General features: G+C 43.1%; 1 protein-coding gene and 1 long non-coding RNA gene across 2 annotated transcripts in view; one reads left to right on the forward strand and one right to left on the reverse strand.

Moving 5' to 3' along the window:
* Positions 1 to 427: 427 nt before the first annotated feature.
* On the reverse strand, positions 428 to 3,661 carry LOC132228492 (uncharacterized). Its single transcript, XR_009451357.1, has 2 exons — positions 2,771 to 3,661; positions 428 to 1,469 (listed from the first exon to the last, which is right to left on the reverse strand). It is a non-coding gene; the product is annotated as an uncharacterized LOC132228492 (long non-coding RNA).
* Positions 3,662 to 3,763: 102 nt separating this feature from the next.
* DNAJC3 (DnaJ heat shock protein family (Hsp40) member C3) overlaps positions 3,764 to 23,555 on the forward strand; it is a 77,278-nt gene continuing 57,486 nt past the window's right edge. Inside the window, exon 1 of the mRNA XM_059684975.1 lies at positions 3,764 to 3,980. Coding sequence (XP_059540958.1) covers positions 3,899 to 3,980 — 82 coding nt within the window. The 5' untranslated portion in view covers positions 3,764 to 3,898. The remainder of the gene's footprint in view (positions 3,981 to 23,555) is intronic.

The following is a 23,555-nucleotide window of genomic DNA, read 5'->3' on the forward strand; positions in this document are numbered from 1 at the left end:
AGCCTGCAACTGAAGTACATGCTCTTGACGGGAATCAAACCGTGAACCCTTCAGTCCATGGCTATCCACTGAGCCAAACCAGCTAGGGCTATTTCTGCTTTTATTCTTAAGACCAGAATCACAGACAGTATTCTGGTGATGATTCATGATCTAAAGTCAGCATTTTGTTGGCTGTCTTGACCACAGTACATAATTTAGATGTTGTATTCACTAACTTGTAGACATTAAAATCATCTGCCATTTTTGTCACTAACACTACCTTGTGATGTCAGAAGGAAAAGGGCAAACCAAATGTATGTATATGTATAGTCCAAGGAAATTCCATAGAGGAATTTCTTCATTATTCTGTCAGAAATATGAGTAACATTTGTCTAATGCTTTATAATTTACAAGAACCTTTACACTTCATGAGACCTCAAAACAAACCTTTTTTTAAAAAAAATATTTTTATTGATTTCAGAGAGGAGGGAAGAGGAAGAGAGAGATAGAAATATCAATGATGAGACAGAATCATTGATCAGCTGCCTCTTGCACAACCCCTACTAGGGGTGGAGCCCACAACACATGCATGTGCCCTGGCTGGAAATCGAATGGTGACCTCCTGGTTCATTGATCAGTGCTCAACAACTGAGCCATGCCAACTGGGCTCAAAACAAATCTTTGAAGTAATCAGGATCATACCCACTTTACAGATGAAGCTAAGTTAGATAATAGCCATGGTTTGAGGTTACATTTCTTGGATCTGAATCCTATGCACTTCACATCTATCTATATATATAAAAGGCTAATATGCAAAGTGTCCCCGGAAGTTCGATTGCTTGCTATGATGTGTGCTGACCACCAGGGGGTGGTGTGGAATGAAGGAAGGCCCCGGCTGGTAGCCGGAAGGCCCCAATTGGGCCTGATTGCTGGCCAGGCCTAGGGACCATACCCATGCACGAATTTTGTGCACAGGGCCTGTAGTCTATAATAATAAAAGTGCAATATGCTACTTAGACCAGATGTCCTTCCATCCTTCCAGACAAAGCCAGGCTGCGAGGGAAGCCCGGGTCCCGGGTGCCTGTCAGTGGCCGGAGGGAAGCCGGGCCCCGGGTGCTGGAGGGAAGCCCGGGTCCCAGGTGCCAGAGGGAAGCCGGTGCTGGCAGCCGGGGGAAGGAAGGCCTACTCCTGCATGAATTTTGTGCATCAGGCCCCTAGTATATATATATAGAGAGAGAGCTAATATGCTAAGTGTCCGTCTGGGTAATGACGTCACATAGCAACACCCGGCTTCCTCTCCCTAGGGACTAGTCTCCTTGTTGTTTCTTCAGCCCAGGAACACAACTTGCTTTATAGCCAGGTGGAAACATTTTACACTGTAACCAAATGTCTGTGAAGTGTTTCCCCATGCCTCATCTCATTTGATCCTCACAGAAGTCCTGGAGTAGGTAGATGGGAGACTTGGTAGAATCCTATTTTCTTTTCATTAGCTGGAAAACAAAGACTTAGAAAGCTTAGAAATTTGACCTGACTGTAAAGAAGAAATGGTGGGCCTTGAAAATGACTTCAGGTTTTCTCACTGCACAGAATATAGTCAAACACTGCTGCAGTTAAATATTTTACCGTTTGTTCTCCCTGCGTGATCTAAAATAATAATAATCTGCTTCATGTTGATATTTACTGCTGTGTTGCTGACAATTACCTGAAAGAGAAGTTGACGTGCTTCACTGAGGCTGGAAAAAGTTTAGCTAAATCAGAAAGCAGGTCTAATTAAGAAAGTTTATTCTATATCTATAAAATGCTAAGTTGACTCATGCATGCTCGATACATATGAAGCTCTTGCTGGTGCCAATCACATGCGTGTGTTTCCATCTGTCATTGTTGATCGTGAATTTGTTTGACACTTCTAGTATAGAGAAAGGGCGAACAAGCAATATTACTGGTAAAATATTTCTTCTAATTAATTTGTTTTCAATGTGCACAAATTCATGCACTGGGCCACTAGTTATATTATATACATACTACTTTTCACCACAACTAAACAGAGACTTGGGTTTTGTTTCTTTCCTCAAAACCATTTCCTTTGCACTAGTTTCCTTTGGAATAGAAGCCTTTCTGCTTTTACTTCAAGTTCTTCTAAAAGTGTAAAGTAGCACAGAAGTAGCAAATACATACCCTATATAATAAAACCCTAATATGCAAATCGACTCAACTGCAGAAAGACCAGCTGCTATGACATGCACTGACCACCAGGGAGCAGACATTCAACGCAGGAGCTGCCCCCCTGGGGGTCAGTGCATTCCCACAGGGGTAGCACTGCTCATCCAGGGGGCTCAGTGCAGCATGTAAGGACTGAGAGAGGGTGCAGGCTGGGCTGCGGGAACGCCTCCCCTCCGCACCACTGCCACCACAGTGCATGAATCTCGCGCACCCAGCCTCTAGTTCATTGATAAAGGTACAGTGGGGCCTTGACTTACGAGTTTAATTCGTTCTGTGACGGAGCTCGTAACTCAAATTACTCATATGTCAAATCAAAAAGTGAACGAGTGAGACACATGATGCTGGGCTGAATGTTGTGGTGTTCACTGTGACGTTGGCTGCGCCAACTAGCGGTGGGGTATCTGAAGCTGGCTCGTAACCTGAATTTTAGCTCGCAACTCAAAGCAAAAAATCGGCGAAGAGACAGCTCGTATCTCGAAAAACTCATTAGTCGGGACACTCGTAAGTCAAGGCCCCACTGTATACATTTTCACTTAACAATGCTTAACACAGAAAAGCATTACTGTTTTACCTCAAGTAAAACACCACTGGGTATAGCGTGCGTGTTGGAGACGTCAGAGTAAATGACTGCGAACAAACAAAATGCCAAATTAAGTAACTTGGACTTTATCTTGTTCAAGATCTTATCTCTTCCGTTGAGTCTCCTCTGATGAGCAGAAGATGCAAGATCCCGTTTAACAGGTGTTTTTTCCCTTAGAGCTGACCTTGGCCGCACTCTCAAGAGCCCCTTGCTGTCTCAGCTGCTGCAGCTCCCTGGTTTCTTCTTCACAGACCCCTCCAGGATTCTGCTCTCTTTCTGGACACGCTGGCCCACTGGACAGTCGGGGTGTGGGGGAAGGTCCCCAAACTTCCAAGCCATCCTCAATAGGTGGCTTAGGTCAGTAATGTGCACTTCTTTCTGGTTTTCCCTGGAATGCTTTGGCCTCCATCAGCTCATCCAGCTACTCCTGACCGTTTCTCTGGAGCTTTTTTTTTCTTCTCCAGTTCAGTCTGTTATTTGTCCGGAGATGCTCAGGGGCAGGGAGTGGACTCTGACTCATCGTGGTAAACAGCCCATTCTAGGAGCTTTAAAGCTCCCTTCTTGGGAGGTTTTGCCTTCTTATCTCGAAGCCGGGGGGGGGGGCTTCACATTCCTCTCCAAACAGCACCACGGAAGAACGTCGCCTGGCCTGGCTGACATCCTCCTCCTCCTCGCTAACGCAGCACGCCGGCCCGATCCAAAAGCCTTTCGCCCCTGCGCATGCGGACTCAGCGGCTGCCAGTCAGACTCCCGCCGCCTTCCCCCAGCGGCCGGTCGGAGCGCTCTGACAGCTCCGCAACCGGCGGACGCAGCCTCCTCTCGTGCTTCCACGTTACCCTATCAGAGATGGGGCGGGGCGATGGCCTCCGTAGCCTATCAGCGCGAACCACGACCGGGCGAGCCCAGTAGAAGAGCGGATAGGCAGAAGGCGATTGGACAGCGGCGGCGCGGGGGGGCGGAGCGTAGCCCGGGCCCCGCCCACCGCTGTCTTCCTCGGGTGGGCTCCAGCTGTCGCCTAGGCCTGAGAGCCGTCGGCGGGCGGGCGCAGCTGCTGCGGAGCGCCAGCGGGGACGGGTGGGCCCCGCACTCTGGTCTCTTTTCCCCGCCGCGCCCTCGGACATGGTGGCCCCCGGCTCCGTGACTAGCCGCCTGGGCTCGGTGTTCCCCTTCCTGCTCGTCCTGGTGGACCTGCAGTACGAAGGTAAGTCCTGCCCTGCCCTGCCCCGGCGGGAGGAGCGGGCTCTGGGGTCAGTCCCCCCGGCACTTCCTCGCCATGGCCCGGGCGCGAGTCTCCGGGCGGCGCAGCCGGGGCTGCGCGGCTCGGCCAGGCCCGGAGCCCGCCCCTGGGTGGGGGCCGGCGCCTGGTTCCGGGTTCGTTTGGGGAAGAGGTGCCGGGGCCGGCAGGCGCGGGGCGGGAGCTGGGGGTTTGGAGTGGAGCCGGGCCGAAGGGGTCCGAGGCGGCGGGGAGAGCGGGGCCCGGGGAGCGACCTCGGGAGCGTCGCGGGGCGCTGGGGCGCGGGAACGCGAGCAGCCCTCGCGGGGACCCTCGCCCGGCGGCTGGCGACACTGTGGGTCCGCGGTGCTGGGGGAGGCGGGGAAGGCGGGGAAGGCGGCCGGAGGGGAGCCTGCTTTCGCTTTGGAGCCCGGGGCGGCGGGAGGAGTGCGTCCCGCGGAGGGAGGTGAAGGGGCCGTGTGACGGGTGAAGTGGGAACCTCCGCGGTGTTTGTTCTGTCTGGAGTAGCAGGCGGCTGCGCGGCGGAGCCGGTGCTGCAGTTCGGGCGCTCGGAGAGCCAGGCGCCGAGTTGGTGGTTGTACAACTCCTAGCGTGGTGTCCTTCAACTTAGGGCTGGCCTTCCTTTCCCGAGTTTACTGGGGGAGTGGGTCCCCTTAAAACGGTATGAACGTTTAAAGTTCACGCAAGTCCTACAGCTGGGGGTGTTGGCTGCTGGAACAGAATGTCAAAAACAGGGCTGTCCGCCCCGTCTCAGATACCAGCGGGAGGCGGAAGAATGACAGCCCTGGCTTTGGATCCTGCGCGGAATAATCGAGTACAATCACGTATCCAATGCACCGATCTATTTTCACCTAAAGGCTCGTAGGTATGGAGTTAAACATTTTAATGTGAGACTTTAGATTAGACAGAGGGAGTGAGGAGCTGAAACCAGGACTTGTTTCTGGTAAAATCCCGTCAAAATTCTAAACTTAAAAAATAAAAAAGTAATGCTTTCTAGTTTTTAAGTCTCATGTATGGCAGCGATTTATTTTTATTTGCATTTTGGGGTGGTTGTTATTGTTTTGGTGCCCCTAGTGACTATTTTTTTGAACCAAAAATCAGAACATGTATGGGGACAAGATTGAGATAATTTGACAGTGATGCTGCCCCAGAAAATCTAGGGAATTCGAATTTGAATGCCCGAACCACATTAATATGGGTCATGTATTCCAAATCTCTTGAATGTTCTAATGCTAACCCCCTCCTCCCCAAATGTAGCATTTATGTCCAGTTACCATTGATTTATTTCGGCCACCTAAGAAAAGTGTTTTCTTTAATGTCAATCATTTTAAGTTGCAAAAGATGCACGCTTTTGTATCATTTGCTTTTCCCACTAGCTCTTGGATTACTTTTTTAGAATTGCTGTTCTGTATATGATTCTGTAGGATTCTTTCACTTCATTTACATCCTGTGGTACTTTTCATAAGAAAAAACCTCATTGGAGAATTTTTCTGTATAGGGAGACCTTGGTGCCATTTCTCCAAGGAGTGCCAGAGTGCTATCTTCTTTAGGAGCATTACCTATGTAAAGTAGCAGGGACTTGGTACAGGCGGTAGGGCAGAAAGGAAAAAGATCTTACATTTATTGAAGGTCTGCTGAGTGCCAGGCACCTTTCTGTAAGCGATCTCTTATTCATGGAGGTATGTGATACTGTTCTTACTTTACTGACGAGAGAACTGAGTCTCTGAGTTCAAAGGATATGTATTAGGTCACATATTTAAATTAACTCTAAGATCTTTAAATTGAACTCTAAAGTTTATCTCTGTACACTGTGTACAGGCTGGAGACAAGTTAAATGGTTGATAGCATCACGTGGGCCCAATCATTTGTAAGTGGTGGCAGCTGAGAAAAATCAATTTTTTTTTGCTTGTTTGCTATCAGTAGTAGTGAACAAGAAGGTGATTTCCTGGCATGTTTATTACAGCAGTTCTCAACTCTTTTTTTTTTTTTAAGATCTGTTTTCATAATTTATTTATTTATTATTTTTTTATTGCTTAAAGTATTACAAAGAGTATTTATTACATATGTCTCCTTTCCCCCCCCCCCGCCCTTGACAATCCCCTGGCCTCCCCTACCCCCCAGTGTCTTATGTCCATTGGTTATGCTTATATGCATGCATACAAGTCCTTTGGTTGATCTCTTACCCCCCTACCTCCTGCCCTCCCACCCTCCCCGGCCTTCCTGCTGTAGTTTGACAGTCTGTTCGAGGCAGCTCTGCCTCTGTATCTATTTTTGTTCATAAGTTTATAATGGTCTTTATTATCCAGAAATGAGTGACATCATGTGGTATTTTTCCTTCATTGACTGGCTTATTTCACTTAGCATAATGCTCTCCAGTTCCATCCATGCTGTTGCAAATGGTAAGAGTTCCTTCTTTTTTATAGCAGCATAGTATTCCATCGTGTAGATATACCACAGTTTTCTAATCCATTCATCTACAGATGGGCACTTAGGCTGTTTCCAGATCTTAGCTATGGTGAATTGTGCTGCTGTGAACATAGGGGTGCTTATATCCTTTCTGATTGGTGTTTCTGGTTTCCTGGGATATATTCCTAGAAGTGGGATCACAGGGTCAAATGGGAGTTCCATTTGTAGTTTTTTGAGGAAACTCCATACTGTCTTCCATAGTGGCTGCACCAGTCTGCATTCCCACCAGCAGTGCACAAGTGTTCCTTCTTCTCCACATCCTCTCCAGCACTTGTCGTTTGTTGATTTGTTGATGATAGCCAGTCTGACAGGTGTGAGATGGTACCTCATTGTTGTTTTGATTTGCATCTCTCGGATGATTAGTGGCTTTGAGCATGTTTTGATATGTCTCTTGGCTTTCTGAATGTCCTCTTTTGAAAGGTGTCTATTTAGATCCTTTGCCCATTTTTTGATTGGATTGTTTATCTTCTTTTTGTTAAGTTGTATGAGTTCCCTATAAATTTTGGAGATTAGGCCCTTATCAGTTATGACATTGGCAAATATGTTTTCCCACGCAGTGGGTTTTCTTGTTGTTTTGTTGATGGTTTCTTTTGCTGTGCAGAAGCTTTTTATTTTGATGTAGTCCCATTTGTTTATTTTCTCTTTGGTTTCCAATGCCCTAGGAGCTGTATCGGTGAAGAAATTGCTTCGGCATATGTCTGAGATTTTGTTGCCCTTGGATTCTTCTAGTATTTGTATGGTTTCCCGTTGTTAAATCTCACCCTAGGATATTTTTCTATTGATTTTTAGAGAGAGTGGAAGGGAGGGAGAGAGACAGAGACAGAGAAATATTGATTTGAGAGAGACACATTGATTGGCACCTCGACCTGGGATCAAGCCTGCAACTAAGCAAGGTACATGCCCTTAAGCAGAATTGAACCCGGGACACTTCAGTCCGAGGGCTTATGCTCTATCCCTCTGAGCCAAACCGTTTGGGGCCAGTTCTCAACTTTGAGTGTGCATCAGGATCTCACCCTGGAGGGCTTTTAAAAACAGAGTTCAGGTTCCCTCTCTAAGAGTTTCTGATTCAGTAGGTCTGGGTGGGAGCTGACATTATGCATTTCTAAAAAGAAATCACTGATAAGACTCGTGGGTATAATAAATTACATAGAACAGTTAAATTAGGTGTCTTCTGTGTACTAGACACTCAGTTTGGTAATGGGCCTCAAAAAGAATCTCTGCCTTGGGTTAGCAGACTGTTGGCTCCTGTTTTCCCACATAAGATCTTTGTCTGGTACAGGTAGTAGGAAAGAAAGGAAAAAGATCTTAAGTTCATTGAAGGTAGGCTGGGTTCAGTAACATCAAATTCCTGGAGGCATGCAGAGCTGCATGATTCCACTAGTATGCCTGAGGCTTTGGAGAAAAAAGAAATAAAGGAGAATGGGTTTGAGAAGAGTGAATGTGAAACAGAGTTGCATACTAGTAGGATGGAGAGTGTCACCAATAAATAAGTAGGTTAGTTGGCCTAGTTTTTTCTGATTTAAAAACATTGAACTCCCCCCACCCCCCGTTCATTGTAACTGTGGATGAAAAGGGCCACATACTAAACCTGACAAGCTCAGGTAAGGCCTGTGTGGCAGCCTTACAAACGCAAGAGACCTAAAGTAACCACAAAGGATCTGAAATTAAAACTTTTTAACTAAAAGCAGATTATTGCAGGTTGTCATGTTCTAAGGCAGTATTTTTCCCTAACAAAAGTCCATCTGTACCTTAATTGAGCCTGTCTATTATTTATTTATTTTATTTTTTGCATATACAATAACATGTAGAATGTCAAAGTAATTTTCTTTTTCCAGACCCTTCAGAGGCATAGCTCTGGGAAGACCACAGACTCTTCTCATTGCTATTGTAATGTTAATTGTTGACTATTAACTAACATGTATTCACCTGTGTAAAAGAAGTGTCTATCATTTTGCTTTCTTTTTTTAAAAAAAATATTTTTATTGATTTCAGAGAGGAAGAGAGAGAGAGCGAGAGCGAGAGCGAGAGAGAGAGAGAGAGAGAGAGAGAGAGAGAGAGAGAAACATCAGTGATGAAAGAATCATTGATCAGCTGCCTCCTGCACATCCCCTACCAGTCCACAACCCAGGCATGTGCCCTGACCAGGAATCGAACCATGACCTCTTGGTTCATGGGGTCCATGCTTACTCACTGAGCAACACCGGCAGGGCTGTCATTTTACTTTCTATCCAATCCATAATCTGTCACCAATGAATTTCATATAATCCATTTAGGTCTTCTTCTCTTTTGATTGTAATGTATAAAATAAGGTTCATAACTACCATTCTCTGGAGCATCTTCTCAATCTGTTAAGATTTTGCTTCCTGGCAATTGTCGACAATTGAGTTGTCAAATAAACTCACAAAAGTTTTCTACAGGTTTGAATGTTCCATGAGTTGACATGACTCAGAGAAAGAAAATATGTAATATTTTTATGAATTGAAAGTTTTAGCATACCATTTCAAAAAGACCTTTGAAAGAGGGTAGTCTAAAAAACTAGATTAGGAATAGAATTTTTGTGGCAGAGAGAAAACTTTAGTAGAATATACTTTAGTATTCTCATGTTACAGATAAGGAAGCTATTTTAATTCTTTGCTAATGTTTTGTTCTGTTTGGTGCCTTCAGTAGGAACACAGCCTGGGAATCAAATCTTCTTTTATCTCTTTTTCTTCCTAAACATGCTACCTGGACCCAGTATCTAGACCCAGTTTTCTTTTCATTTCCTTCCCTTTCTTTTTCCTTTTTCTTTCCCCTGTCCTTTCCTCTTTCTTTTTTTTTTTTTTTTTTTTTTAAGCTTCATCTGAGGATATGTTTTATTGATTTTAGAGGAAGGGAGAGAAAGAGAAACATCCATGTGTAAGAGAAACCTAGATCAGGTGCTCCTGCCCTCCCACAACTCACCTAACTAAACCATGTATTTGGCCATAGGGAAAAGAATAGTTTAAAATGAATAAGTATAAAAGATGGTGATTTTTATATAAACATACCTACTAAAAGTATGTTTTGTCTTCTCTAGGGTTTTCTTGACATTATTTAATATGGGAAGAATAAATGTAATAGGGGAAATGAATGACTTTCAATAATTTATATAAACTAAGTATTCTAGCAGATGGCCAGGTAACTTCTAGAATTAATTTAAATTCTTTTAATGAGATAGGCTGTAGTTAGCAGTAGTGCCAAAGTTCCAATTCATTTGACAGGTTAGCATTGCTGAGTTAGTGCCTATAAATGATGTAATTTTAATTCTGTAGGTCAGGGTGAGTTGTTCTAAGATAGGATGCCTTGAAGTAATTAGGCTTTATTTCCCCATATGAAGTGAATTAATTGTGGCTAAGTTTACTTTCTGTTGCTATAGTTTTCCTTTGATTAATGTCCAGCAATTAATCTTTGTTTATATGGAACTATCATGGGAATCCAGTCATCTGCTCTTTAGAACTAACACATTTCAACTACAGATTTATTTTTATTTTGAGATCTTTAGAAAGCTGCTTAAAAAAAAGTCTGATGAGCCAAAACGGGTTTGGCTCAGTGGATGGAGCATCGGCCTGCGGACTGGAAGGTCCCAGGTTCGAATCCGGTCAAGGGCATGTACCTGGGTTGCGGGCACATCCCCAGTAGGAGATGTGCAGGAGGCAGCTGATCGATGTTTCTCTCTCATCGATGTTTCTAACTCTCTATCTCTCTCCCTTTCTCTCTGTACAAAATCAATAAAATATATTAAAAAAATAAAATAAATGTCATGTGATATAATTATAAAAAAAAAAGTCTGATGAGTTTCTGTCATTTGGAAATTTGAATATGGGGAATACTCATTTAATTAGCATAGGCTTAAACTGTAGTGCTCTTTGGTGAGGTATACATAGTATAGAACTCATAGTTTTGTTTTTGTTTTTTTAAATATATTTTATTGATTTTTTACAGAGAATAAGGGAGAGGGATGGAGAGTTAGAAACATCGATGAGAGAGAAACATCGATTAGCTGCCTCCTGCACACCTCCTATTTGGGATGTGCCCGCAACCCAGGTACATGCCCCTTGACCAGAATCGAACCTGGGACCCTTCAGCCCGCAGGCCAACGCTCTATCCACTAAGCCAAACCGGTTAGGGCAGAACTCACAGTTTTTGTTGTTGAGTTTACAGACCACTTGGGGGTATAAGACATGCTTTGTGAAGCATCCATGCCTTGCTTACTTTCTCAGTATAGATTTAGTGGTTCTGTCTTGTAGTTACTCCATTGCAAGCACCCTTTAATTTCCTTGCCCCTCTGTATGTTTTGTTTTATTCACTTGGCAGAATTTGAAACTGATTAAATCCAACTTGGCCACCAACTTTGTTGTACCTCAGAGCTGAACATGGGGGGAGGAAAATGGAGATAACTTGCCTACTGGTCTCATTTCAAGCATATAATCTCAATTTCAAATGCACACTTAATACTGCCGACATACGTACAATTCTCATTATGTCTGTTTTGAATACCAGTATTTCAAACCTTTTCCTCTTTCCTTAAATCTCCAATTTAAACCACCCTTTCCTTTCTTCCTTTACCCCATTCTTTTAGATCTTGCCTTTATTGAGAAAATGAAAGATATCACAGGGCAGTTTTCTTCCTATGACTAAATTCACTAGCCTACCTGTATCTGTTCCTACTCTGCTACTTTTCTTTTTTTCTTTTATTTTCCTGTCACCATTTATCCCCTTTACTTTTCTTACATCAAAATGGATAAAGTATCTCTTTTCCCCTGGAAAAATCCAATTTATTTATTAAAAATATGTTTTTATTGATTTTAGAGAGGGGGGGAGGAGGAGAAGGAGGGAGAGAAACATTGATATGAGAGAGAAACTCCACTGGTTGTCTCCCATCAGCACCCCAACTAGGGATTGAATCTGCAACTTGGGCATGTGCCCTGACCTGAAATTGAACCTGAGACCTTTTGATGCACAGGATGATGCTCCAACCAACAGCCACACTGGCCAGGGTGGCAATAAATAATTTTTAATTGGATGAATAAAGTTGACTATTTGAGCTGTTTTAGCATGGACTCTTCTAAACTTATTGTCCAAGTTGAAATTCCTAGAGTAAGGTATCTCATTACAATATTTATGCCTTCACAGTTCATTAAAGCAAAGACAGGTAATATCTATTGAAGTTGATTAAACCTGATTACAATACATTTTATTTTCCTAGTTTACATAGGAAGATTTTAATGCATTGTTCAGATATCATTGTTCAGATGCACATAACTACCCAGCCTTTTCTTTCTTTTACTTTGGCTTTGTAGACTAAACCACTTTTTAGATCTGGGTGATTGGAAAGAGGTGCTTAAGGTTTCCAGATCCGTGTATTTTTTTTTAAACTGGTCATTGGTCCTCACTTATCTGTGGAATTGCTAAGATAATGAACTTCCTGCTCTTTCTGTGGCCAGATTCTACTGTTTTCTGTGTTTCTGCTATCTTGCCATCTTGCTTGACCTTTTATACATAGTACTTTGTCATTTTTGCCCATGTTTCTTTCTAGAATGATCTTAACATTCCTCATATTCTGAGTGCTCCAACCTGAATAAGCATCCCTGGGCTTGCTCTCACCTGTCACCTGGCTTCAGCTTGAAACTTAGTATTTCTGACCACCAGTTCTTGCCTTTTTCAGCCTGTTCTCATAGTATTGATTGTGACTCTTACCACATCATACTTTTAACCCCTTAATTTAAAATTCTTTATTTTTTGCTCTTCAAAATATGACAGATTCTAATAACTAACTTCAGTGAAAGACCTAGCTACTCCATCACTTTTTCCAACCCTTTCTGTATATTTTGCTGACCTATGGTTATGCTTGTCTAAGGAGAAGCCTATTATTTAATGCTGATTAGAAAATGGCATGCTATTTGGTAGCTTTATCTCTCAGAAAATAGGAGACACCTGTCATTGTCACTGTCTCCCAGGATGTGGCAGAGGAATAAATATTATCCATGGCTCAAAATAGAGTTGAGACATTGCAAAAATAGCCACAATTTATATATTAGTGTCTTTATTATTTGATTTTATAATTATTATATATCTTAGACTGTAATTCTGATGAATTATATAATTAAGAAGAAAAGTAGTTACATTCATTCAATAAATATTGAGTTTACTTTGTTCAAGATACTGGAACTAGGTGATGTAACGAAGAAAAGATAGATTCTCACACTTGGTTTTGGTCTGAGAGTTGAGGGGTTGAGGGCCTGGGCAGTGTGAGAGGCAGGCAAACTGTAAAGATCAATATATTGTGACAGTGGTATTGCAAAGTGAAGTCATGTACTTGTGAGTGTGGGGATGCAAAGTATAGTAGGAACATAGAAGGGACTTTTTCTCACCATCTCACTAAAGCAGTTTGGGAAGGTTTCACAAAAGAGTCAGCATTTGAGGGCAGGATCCTGATGGAGAAGTAGAAATTTTCCTGGTGGGCAAGTGGGAACCTTTTCATGAAACTCCCAAGTGCAGAGGGATGTGGCATGAGCATATAGTGTGTTCACAGAACTACAACCAGTTCATTATGGTATGGAAATATAAAGTAAGAGGTGGAGGAATGAGAGATTATCAGGTTGAACCTACATCATGGGATCTGATTATGAAGGGTCTTGTTTGCCTTTAGATCTGAAGGGATTTAGTTTAAACCTAGCAAGTGATTTGAAAATACTGAAGAATTTTTATTAGGAGTGTATTTTGGAAGGATTGGCAGCAGTGTTGGGGCTAGATTTGGAGGAAGGTGAGGGAAGATCCCTGTGGGAGCACACTGCGTTAAGCGTCTGCCTCTGGTGGTCAGTGTGCGTCATAACGACCCCTCGTTCCACAGTTGGGTCAATTTGCATATTAGCCTTTTATTATATAGGATACTGTTTACGGATATTCTTTAAGAATTTTCAATTGCAAGTGATTATTTAATCGGCAACATATTTAACAAAACACATTCCTCAGTCTACTTTGTTAAATTTTTATTATATTAGTAGTGCATGAATACATTCTTAATGGAAAAAGTTGGACAGTACAGAAATACATATTGTATCTTCTTTTAAAAGCATAAATGAAATCAGAATATATATATACTATAATGCAACTTGCTATCCTTATCTTAGTTCACACCACTACAGTTTTTTCCATTCTTGCCTGCCTCCAATATCTTTTCCACACTACCCCTAAAGTGACCTTTTTAAAAAAAAAAAAAAAAATATATATATATATATATATATATATATATATAATCTCCATTGATTTCAGAGAGGGAGGAAGGGAGAAGGAGAGAGAGACAGAAACATCAGTGATGAGAGAGAATAACTGATTGGCAAACCCCCTACTGGGGACTGAGCCTGCACCCTGGACATGCACCCCGACCCAGAGTCAAACCAGGACCTCCTGGTTGAAGCCTCCTTCATAGGTTGACACTCAATCACTGAGCCACACCGGCCAGGCCTAAAGTGATCTTTTTAAAATGTAAATCAGGTAGTCAGTTCCTGGCTAAATGACTTCCATTCTAATGACTTCTCTTTGCACTTAGAAATAAAATAGAAATTTCTTACTGTGGCCTTCAAGGCTCATTGTGATCTGTCTTGCCTACATCCTTTATTCTTCTTCACATGCTGAAGCCTACTTTGGATTGGTTGAAGTGGAGCTTGGTCCTACTTAAGCCCTTTGCATTTGTTTTGTACTCCTTGGGAGCCTAGTAATGTTTTGGCATCTGGAAGCTTCTTGTCATTCAAAATCCCCCTACTCCCCTATGTTTTAACACAAACACTATCTTCTCAGGGGTTATATAACCCCTTTGTCTATTTTAAGGACTCTTCCCCTTTTCTTCTGGCAGTTTATCATGGCTTTTAGAAATTATCTTGTTTATCTTTTACTCCATTGGTAGAGCAGCCAGTGCATAAATACTTGGTTCTGTGTTGTTGTTTTTTTTCCTTTTAATGAATGTTGCACCCTTTTAACTCTGTAAGAATGTCAATTATATTCATTTTTAGAATTTTTTTCTATTTGCTCCACTAATTCCCCCCCCTTATTTTCCTTATTTAGTGTTAGTTTTCTTTAATTGATTTTCTAGAGAGAGAAGAAGGGAGAGGGGTAGAGAGAGAAACATCAATGTGAGAGGGGTTGGCTGCCTCCTGCACAACCCCTACTGGGGATGGAGCCCACAGCCCAGGCAATATGCCCTAAGAATTGAACCTGCAACCTTTTGATGAACCATATCAACTAGGGCTGGTGTTAGTTTTTGAAGGTTGATTTAATCTATATATTTCAGAACTAGAGGCCTGGTGCATGAAATTCGTGCAAGGGGTGGGGGTCCCCTCAGCCCAGCCTGCACCCTTTCCAATCCGGGACATCCTTCTCACAATCCTGGATTCGCTGGCTCCTAATCGCTCTCCTGCCGGCCTGATCGCCCCCCACTGCCTCTGGGTGCTGGCCTGATCACCCCTAACTGTCCCCCCTGCTGGCCTGGTCGCCCCTAATTGCCCCCCGCTTCTGGCCAGGTCGCCCCCAACTGCCCCCCCCCCGCCGGCCTGGTCACCCCTTACTGCCCCCCCTGCTGGCCTGGTCACCCCCAACTGCCCCCCTCTGCCAGCCTGGTCGCCCCATGCAGCCTGCTGTTCAGTCGTTTGGTCATCCCTCACTACCCCCCCTGCCAGCCTGGTTGCCCCACGCAGCCTGCTTGTTCAGTCGTTTGGTTGTTCCTCACTAACCCCCCTGCCGGCCTGGTTGTAGGCAGCCATCTTGCGATGGTGTGAGGTTTAATTTGCATATTACTTCTTTATTATATATGATTGCTCACTGCCAGTCTTTGCTGATTGTGGCAGAAGGTTGATTGCCAGGCTGGAAGCTGGGACATACCCAGGGTCCCTTCCTTTTTCTTGTATCAGAGTTTGCGCACTTAAAGAACTGCAGCCACCTCCATGGCCTGCTTTCCCTGGTAAGGGTTCTTGGATGTGGTTTGCCCACCAGTTCAATCCTGTCCTTTTTATGTTTTTTTTTTTTAATTTTTAAAATCTCCTAACTGCCCCCCTGCTGGCCTGGTCACCCCTTACTGTCCCCCTGCTGGCCTGGTTACCCCCAACTGCCCCCCTCCCCACCGATCTGGTTGCCCCCAACTGCACCTCCCCCTCCCCTGCCAGCCTGGTCGCCCCTAACTGCCCCCCCCCCACACACACACACTTTGAGAGGATTACAGATGTTCCCCTTTTTTCTCCAATGTAATGCTAGAAAGCAGAATCTCTCTCTCCAGGGTCAATTAAGAGACCCCTGCAGGCTGGGGAGTTCTCATAAATGGCTAAAGCCTTTGGAATTCTCTTCATTGCCTCTTTGGAAGAGACTAACCTATTCTCTCTTCCTATGGCCACAGTTTTACATACAGTGGGGCCTTGACTTACGAGTTTAATTCGTTCCAAGACCGAGCTCGTTAAGGAGCTCATTAAGGAGCTCGTTAACTCAAATTACTCTATCAACTCAATGCAAAAAATCGGCCAAGAGACAGCTGGTATCTCAAAAAACTTGTTAGTCAGGATACTCGTAAGTCAAGGCCCCACTCTATTAGTATGTATTTAGTAACATTTGTTAAATGAAGCACATTAATTTCTATAATCTTAATTATGAAAAGCAGGTTATATTTCTGGATATGGTATGGAGTTGGGTGGAACTACAGGTGACTTTCACTCTATGAATATAATCAGTTTCTAAATTTATATTGTATAGTGAATTTTCACAGAGTAGGAGCCTATATCCTCCTTTTAAATGAGAAAGAGAATGCTTTCCCAGCTCATTGAAAACACCCAACTAATTTCTCCATATGTTACTCATATTCTTAAATATCCTAGCTCTCTTTACATTGTTGCCCAAAACCAATAGGGCTCTGCAGAACCCTAACTTTTTGAGGCCATCAAGCTAAGGTTTCCTCTTTCCTTCCCTCCTTCCCCCACTCCCCCCGCCCCCCTTTTCCTTTGGAGGGAGGTCCAAAAGGTAGCCAAGGTAATAAGACACTACACAGAAACTTCAGACTAGGAATACTAAAAGCCAAAAGAGCTACTTTGTTTAGCAGGGCATATAGCAAGATACAGTGAATTTTATTCAGCTTTTTGCTTGTATTAGATGAAATAAGAGTTCAGTTACTTTTGATGACTAGAATGGCAAGCAGCTGCTCAAATAGTTGCCCTGAGTATCCTCCTGGACTCATGCTCTTTCTTCACTTGACCTCCATATCCAGTCAATTCAAGCCAGGTGGTCTTCTTTCTGTGTCTGACATTTCTTTAAACAGTCTATTTTTCTGTTTCCACCACTACTACACAGTCAAGTCACCATAATGTCATTTGGATTATTGTAACAGATACTTTATTGGTTTCTGCCTTCTCTATTGGCTATTTACTGTAATCACCCAGCACTTAAAATGACCCACTCCAGAATAATTAAATTATGATGGAGAGGAGAGCTATTGCAATACTTGGTTTTAATTTCTATGAAAACCTCAATTTTTTGACTACTGGGCATTTACATATGATGTTCTTTGCATTTGGAATGTTGATTTCCCTCTTCAGCCTTTTCACATAGAGATATTCTTCCCATTTTTCCTTCAGGTTTCAGGTGAGACCTCAGGAAAACTCCTGCCACCTTGGAAGCACTGCCCGAGAAGTTTCTGTGATAATGGGAAATGTTCTGAATCACCTGCACTGATCCATGTACTAGCCATTGGCTATGCAGTACTTAAACTGTGACTGATGTGACTGAGACATTGAATTTTAAATTGTATTTAATTTTGGCTATAGATGTTTGGTACCTTAACTTGTGTCCTCATAGCACCCTGTGTGTGTTTCCCCCATCATAACACTGATTTTATTGTATATTTTCCCAACATTTTATTACTAAACATTTTGCAAGCTGAAAGAATTTTATAGTATACTAGGGGCCCGGTGCACGAAATTCGTGCACTGGGTGTGTGTGTGTGGGGGGGGGGGGAGTGTCCCTCAGCCCAGCCTGCCCCCTCTCACATGCTGGGAGCCCTCAGGCGTTGACCCCCATCACCCTCCAATTGCAGGATTGGCCCCCCGCCCAGGCCTGATGCCTCGGCCAGAGGAGTTGACCCTCATCACCCTCCGATCACCAATCACCGGATCGGCCCCTTGACCAGGCCTGAGGCCTCCAGCAGAGGTGTCAGGCCTGGGCAGGGGACCCCAGCTCCCCGTGGTTGCAGGCTCCGCCCCTGCCCAGGCCTAATGCCTCTGGCCTAGGCGTCCGGCCCGGGCAGCGGGGACCTGCAGTGGCAGCGGGGGGGGGCGCCGTGATCGCGCGGGCTCCGCCCCTGCCCCTGCAGGATGCCTCTGGCTGAGGCGTCCGGCCCGGGCAGCGGGAACCCGCAGCTGCAGCGGCCCCGCGATCATGGGCTTCACTTTAGGCCCAGGCAAGGGACCCCTAGCTCCCGGGACTGCCAGCTTCGACCGTGCCCAGCTCCCATCGCTGGCTCCACCCCTACTTCCTGCTATCACTGGCCAGGGCGGCAAAGGCGCCTGATTCTCCGATCATGGCTGGGGGGCAGGGCAAAGGCGGCCCCAGGGCCGCCTTTGCCCTGCCCCCCAGCTCTTAGCTCCCCCCTGGGTTTCCGATCACTGTCAGTGGCAGGGGGCTTCTTCCTGCTTTCCCTTTCGCCTCCCTGCATTGTGCCTACATATTCAAATTAACCACCATCTTGTTGGCAGTTAACTGCCAATCTTAGTTGGCAGTTAATTTGCATATAGCCCTGATTAGCCAATGAAAAGGGTAGCGTCGTACGCCAATTACCATTTTTCTCTTTTATTAGTGTAGATACTCCTGTATTCATTTCCTAGATTCTACCATTAACATAATTACTATAATAGACTTTAACACATATCCATCTAGGTATTTCTCTATCCATCCATTATTCTTTCTAAAAAACTACATTTACAAATGACATCAGTACACATGTCCCTAATTACTTTAACATACATATCATAAACAGCTGTTTTGGGTGTAAAATTTATATACATAATAAAATGTTCTTTTTTTTTTTTTAGTTAATCCTCACCCAAGGATCTTTTTTTCCACTGATTTTTAGAGAGAGTGGAAGGGAGGCAGGAAGGGGGAGAGACTCAGAGAGGGACAGAGAGAGAGAGAGTAAGAGAAACATCAGTGTAAGAGAGGCACATTGATTCCCAGTCAAGGGCACATACCTGGATTGCAGGGAGGCCACCCAGGTATGTGCCCTTGACTGGGAATCAAACTCATGACCCTTTGGTGTGCCGGGCTGATGCACTAACCTCTCAGCAACACTGGCTAGGGCAATGTCCATATTTTAAGTTGCATTTGCTGAATTTTGATAACTACATATACCTGTGTAACACAAACCTCTATCAAGATCAGAACATTATTGAACCCCCAGAAAGTTCTCTTCTGCCCCTTCCCAGTCTATCCTTTCTTCTACTTTCCCAAGTGGTTACCGCTCTGATTTTTTCCCCCCTACAATGTCCCTTTATCATCATAGCTTTCATCCTGTTCATTGTAAAAGAGAGATATTCTGGCTACTGAGTTTTCATATGCACCCTTCTACACACATTTCGACTCCACTACACTAAAACAACTGTATTTCCTACCTAGCAAGATACAACTATTCTTATAAGTGAAGAAATTCCCACCTGTACCCCAATTGAAAAGACACAGTTCTAACTCATTGTGTCCATTACTGGCTATATAAATTACTATTATTTTATTACTATCCCACTTAGCATTCAGTTACATAAAGACTAAATTGTAAAGTTAATTTCAACAATTGTATATAAAGTAAAAATGCAAACTAGAGAAAATATGGTCAATGCAGTTGATTCTGTATAGTTATTGTGGTAGTTAGGTTCTGTGAAGTCATTACTACACTGGATAGTATTCTGTAAGACTCAGGTCACTACATTTTTGTCAACAGATCAAAACATAACCTTGTTTTATGTGTGTTTTTGTTTTAAAATAGTTAATATATATCGTTGATTTATCAACATTGAATTCATGGCCAACAGCATTATCATTCATGTCTGAATGAAGCTTTTCTAGCACATATTTTCTATGGAAGAGAACATCACAACTTCTTTCACTTAGAAACACTAGACAGCACTATACTTGGGGGCCGTTTAAACAGTGAACAAAAAGTACAAAAATGTGAAAAACCACTATCCTAAATATACCATAGAAAGGTCAGTTATTTATAACTCAGAACTGAAAGAAGGCAATGTATCGCCTTGCTTGACTTGGGAATTTGTACTACAAGTAACTCAAGTTTTTCATCATTCTGCACATGCACATGTCCGTGAATGACTGCCATGGTGCCCCAAGTATTAATTTTGGGGTTATAATTAAATTTTGGGGGGTTACAAATTAATGTTATTATTGGGCACATTCACAAGTACAGAATCTGTGAATTGTGAGGATTGACTATATTTGCAAATACATACGTGTACAACAAGCAAAGAGAAAATATACAAAACTACTGTAGTCTTTGTGTCTGGTAATGAGGTTGTTGATATGTATAGCTTTCTTTTTCACTGCTGTTCCATACTTCTGCTCTCAGCTATTCTGGCTTCTTTACTTGATGGTGTGACCATTAGGAAAACTTTTATCCTGAAAGATCATAGTGCTTAGTTGTTCCGTTTTCTGTAGTTTTCTTTAACCTTTGGTATTAGAAGTACTTAAGACCCTAGAGAATCCTCTGGGTAACCACCACTGTGTAGCGGCAAGAAAGGTCTTTAGTAATCGACATTTAAATTTTTTTTTTTCCCCTGTTGGTTTTAGTGCCATAATGAGTACAAAATGGCAAGGTGGTATTCTAATTTTCCAATCACTGGAACCATTGTATATTCTCTTGTGGAAGCATTTACCTTTTGGGGAATAAGAACTCCAAAGCATCAGAGCTCATGTTGCCAGGACTGGAAGCAAACATTTTACAAGTGGATTATTAGGAGTAATAATAAAAGGAGCCACCCCCACTTCTGCTTCTTGATTCCTGTATTCTGGCTATGGGGGAGATAGCACCATCTGATGGTCTGTCACTGAAAGTGTAACCTGTAGCCTTCTACATAGTTTTTTTAGGTTTCTCTCTCCCAACTAGTGCTGCCATTCCTCTTTCAAAAGGGCATGCTGCTTCTGGGTGAAGGGTATGTTGTAAGACCAATTCTATGGGCATGAACAAATTGCTGTACTTTCTTTGCTGGGAAATGAGTAAATGTGTTTATTGATTAGATACAAAGCTATATGGAATGCCATGATGAGTCTATCAATGGTGGTGCTGGCAGAAGTGTTACAGGAAAATCCATATGCTGAATATGTGAAGGTGATCCATATGGAAGAGAGCCAGTATAATCAATCTGCTACCGGGTGGCTAGCTTGTCCCCCCATCTTCACCCCTATGGTGCTGTATTGAGAACTCAAGTTTGTTCTCTAGTGTTGTCAAATTAGGTATTCAGTCAGCCAGATTAGCTTTGGTAAAGAGTAGCTGTGTTTTTTGAGTCCGTTCATATCCTCTATCCCTGCTGCCATGGCCACTTTGTTCATGGGTCTGTTGCATAGGCACCGGTATCATGGGGAAGGAAGTTGACTGATATCCACAAATAAAATAATTTATACCTGATTGTTAAGATTCTCCTCTGTAGCTGATGCATTTATAGTTGTGCTCACCTGGTCTGTGGTGGTGAAGGGGTGCTACTTAAGCTTCAGCTACTCCAGGATTCCATCATCCCCATTGAAATCAGAAAGCCAATCTCAATGGTAGCATCCCCTGTACTCATACCTGTCCTACAAAAGAGAGTGACCACAGAGCTTTGAAAAGGTTGCAGGTGGTATACTAATATATTTCTGAACACATTAGCAAATGGAGTGTCTGCTGGACCCTGTTTGGAACATAAGTGGGAGGTTGGTGTGTAAATGATAAATCCAGTCTAATTTTCCTATCTCGTAAAGGTTTAGAATTCCTCCTTATTGTGCTAGGAAACTCTCTGGAATCTTAGTTTTATTAAAACATAAGTCATTGTTGGGTCCAATTTGAGTCAGCCAACCAAGTAAGTTTTAGAGCTACCTTCATCTGCGTAAGCTAATACAATTAAGTCTGGGATTTCCAGTATAGGAGTCAGCAAACCTTTTCTGTAAAGGGTCAGATAGTAAATATTCTGGTTTTTATGGGCCTAATGGTTTTTGTCAAAATTCCTCAACTTTGCCATTATAGCATGAAAGCCATAGAAAATGTGGGATGAAAGGGCATGGCTGTGTTCCAATAAAATTTTATTTACAGTAACAGTTTGCTGACCTCTGCTATAGTATGTGGGCACATATCAGTGAATTAGACCAGATATCGTGTTATTTTTCACCCTGCTTGGTCTAACACCTTTAGAATCCACTTCCACACATGTTCCAAGGGTTTCTGTTAGTTTGTCATTAAAGTCCTACAGTTCTTTTGCTGTATAATCTATTTCCTTTGGTCATAGTGTATACCTGTTTAGTGACATTGGGAGTGGTTATGGTAGGCTTTAATGAAAATGGACATCCCCTTTCATGGTATTTGTCCTAGGTGAGGTTATTTTAGGAATTTTAAGCCGTGGAAGGCTAGTCTTCTCTGATATGGGAGGGCGAGCTACTTCTGGTAAGGGAGGCTCAGAAGGGACTTAAGTTGGTTAGTTTCATCTGGGTCAAACTAAATGTCTTCATTATAAGTTTTAGAATTCCATTGTTTACTAATGCATGCCCTAAATTTCAGAGGAGAAACTGGGTGATACTGTGAATTCAACTATTGTTTTAACAACCCTCAAAAGTAAACTTTTTTTATTTTCAGCTGAGTTAGCTGTGTGGCTTCAAAAAATAAGAGATTGTTTTAGAGCTGCTATGGCGCTCTTAGAGAATTGAGCTGAGAGTTAGACCTGAGCTTGTTTTTTCCCCCCTAAGTGATCTAGTGTACTCAGAAGAATCTCCCCCACATCACAATTCTTTATGGTCTAGAGCAGCAGCCATTTGGGTTTTCAAGGCATGTGCCTCAGTTGGCACTTGCTCACTGCAAACCACAGTGATATCTTGGTTAATTTTTATTCCAAGACCTGCAATGGATTGCTAATAATGTTTCTCATTGTCAAGGAGCTCAGGACTGCACTTACGAGTAAGCTCAGAGCATGACCAAACCAATTGTCAAATTCCATCTTTGTGAGTCTGTCTCCTGGGACCACTCCCATTACCAGTGTGTATAAGTCTGTGTTGTCTCAGGAGACAGAAACCACATAGTAATTTAAAAGGGAAGTTTAATATAAAGAAATGCTAAGTTGTGAAAGGAGAGTAACTATAAATATGTAAGGGGAACTCTAAAGGATATTCTTACAATTGGCTGGGATTCAGACCTCATCGAAGAAAATATAGCTGCAACCTGAGTTTGCTGGTAGAAAAGTTTGCTGAGTTGCTGGGGCAAGAGCTGGTCCACAGTATCTAGGCAAGCAGGAAACAACCCTCTCAAGTATACTAGTAGGTGAGCCCAGGTTGGTTATCTGTATACAGGGGGAGTCAGGGTGCTGTTGTGGGTATGAAGCCTCGAGTGCATGGTGTCCTTGTAGGGAGGTGGTGTCCGGCCAAGGCTGCCAGATTGCTGAGGGACTGGATCCCTGGGCATATAGCCATATGACAGTGTACCACTGGATGTCCTTCCCATGCATACCATGAAGCAGGAGCCAGAAAAAAGTAAAGGCAGTAAGGGGAACCAGAAGGTGTCCTTCTTGCAGTGCCCCTTCAGTGCCATTAGTGTAACATTGTGCTGTATAAAGAAATGCTAAAAAAATCAATTTTTTTACAGCCAAGTACTAAAAGATGAATTCAAAGCAGAGAGGCAGCACATTAATAATTGGATTGGCCAGGCAGATCATATTATTCTACTCACAATTCCTCAGTAGCTCCCTGTTTTACTCAGAGTGAAACCAAAGCCAGACATAGACCCTCTACTTTGACTTCATGTTATACTCTGTTCTCCCCTGTTGGCTCTGTGGTAGCCATTCTGGCCTTCCTGCT

This window comes from Myotis daubentonii, chromosome 2 (genome assembly GCF_963259705.1).
Source record: "Myotis daubentonii chromosome 2, mMyoDau2.1, whole genome shotgun sequence".
NCBI classification, from domain to species: domain Eukaryota; kingdom Metazoa; phylum Chordata; class Mammalia; order Chiroptera; family Vespertilionidae; genus Myotis; species Myotis daubentonii.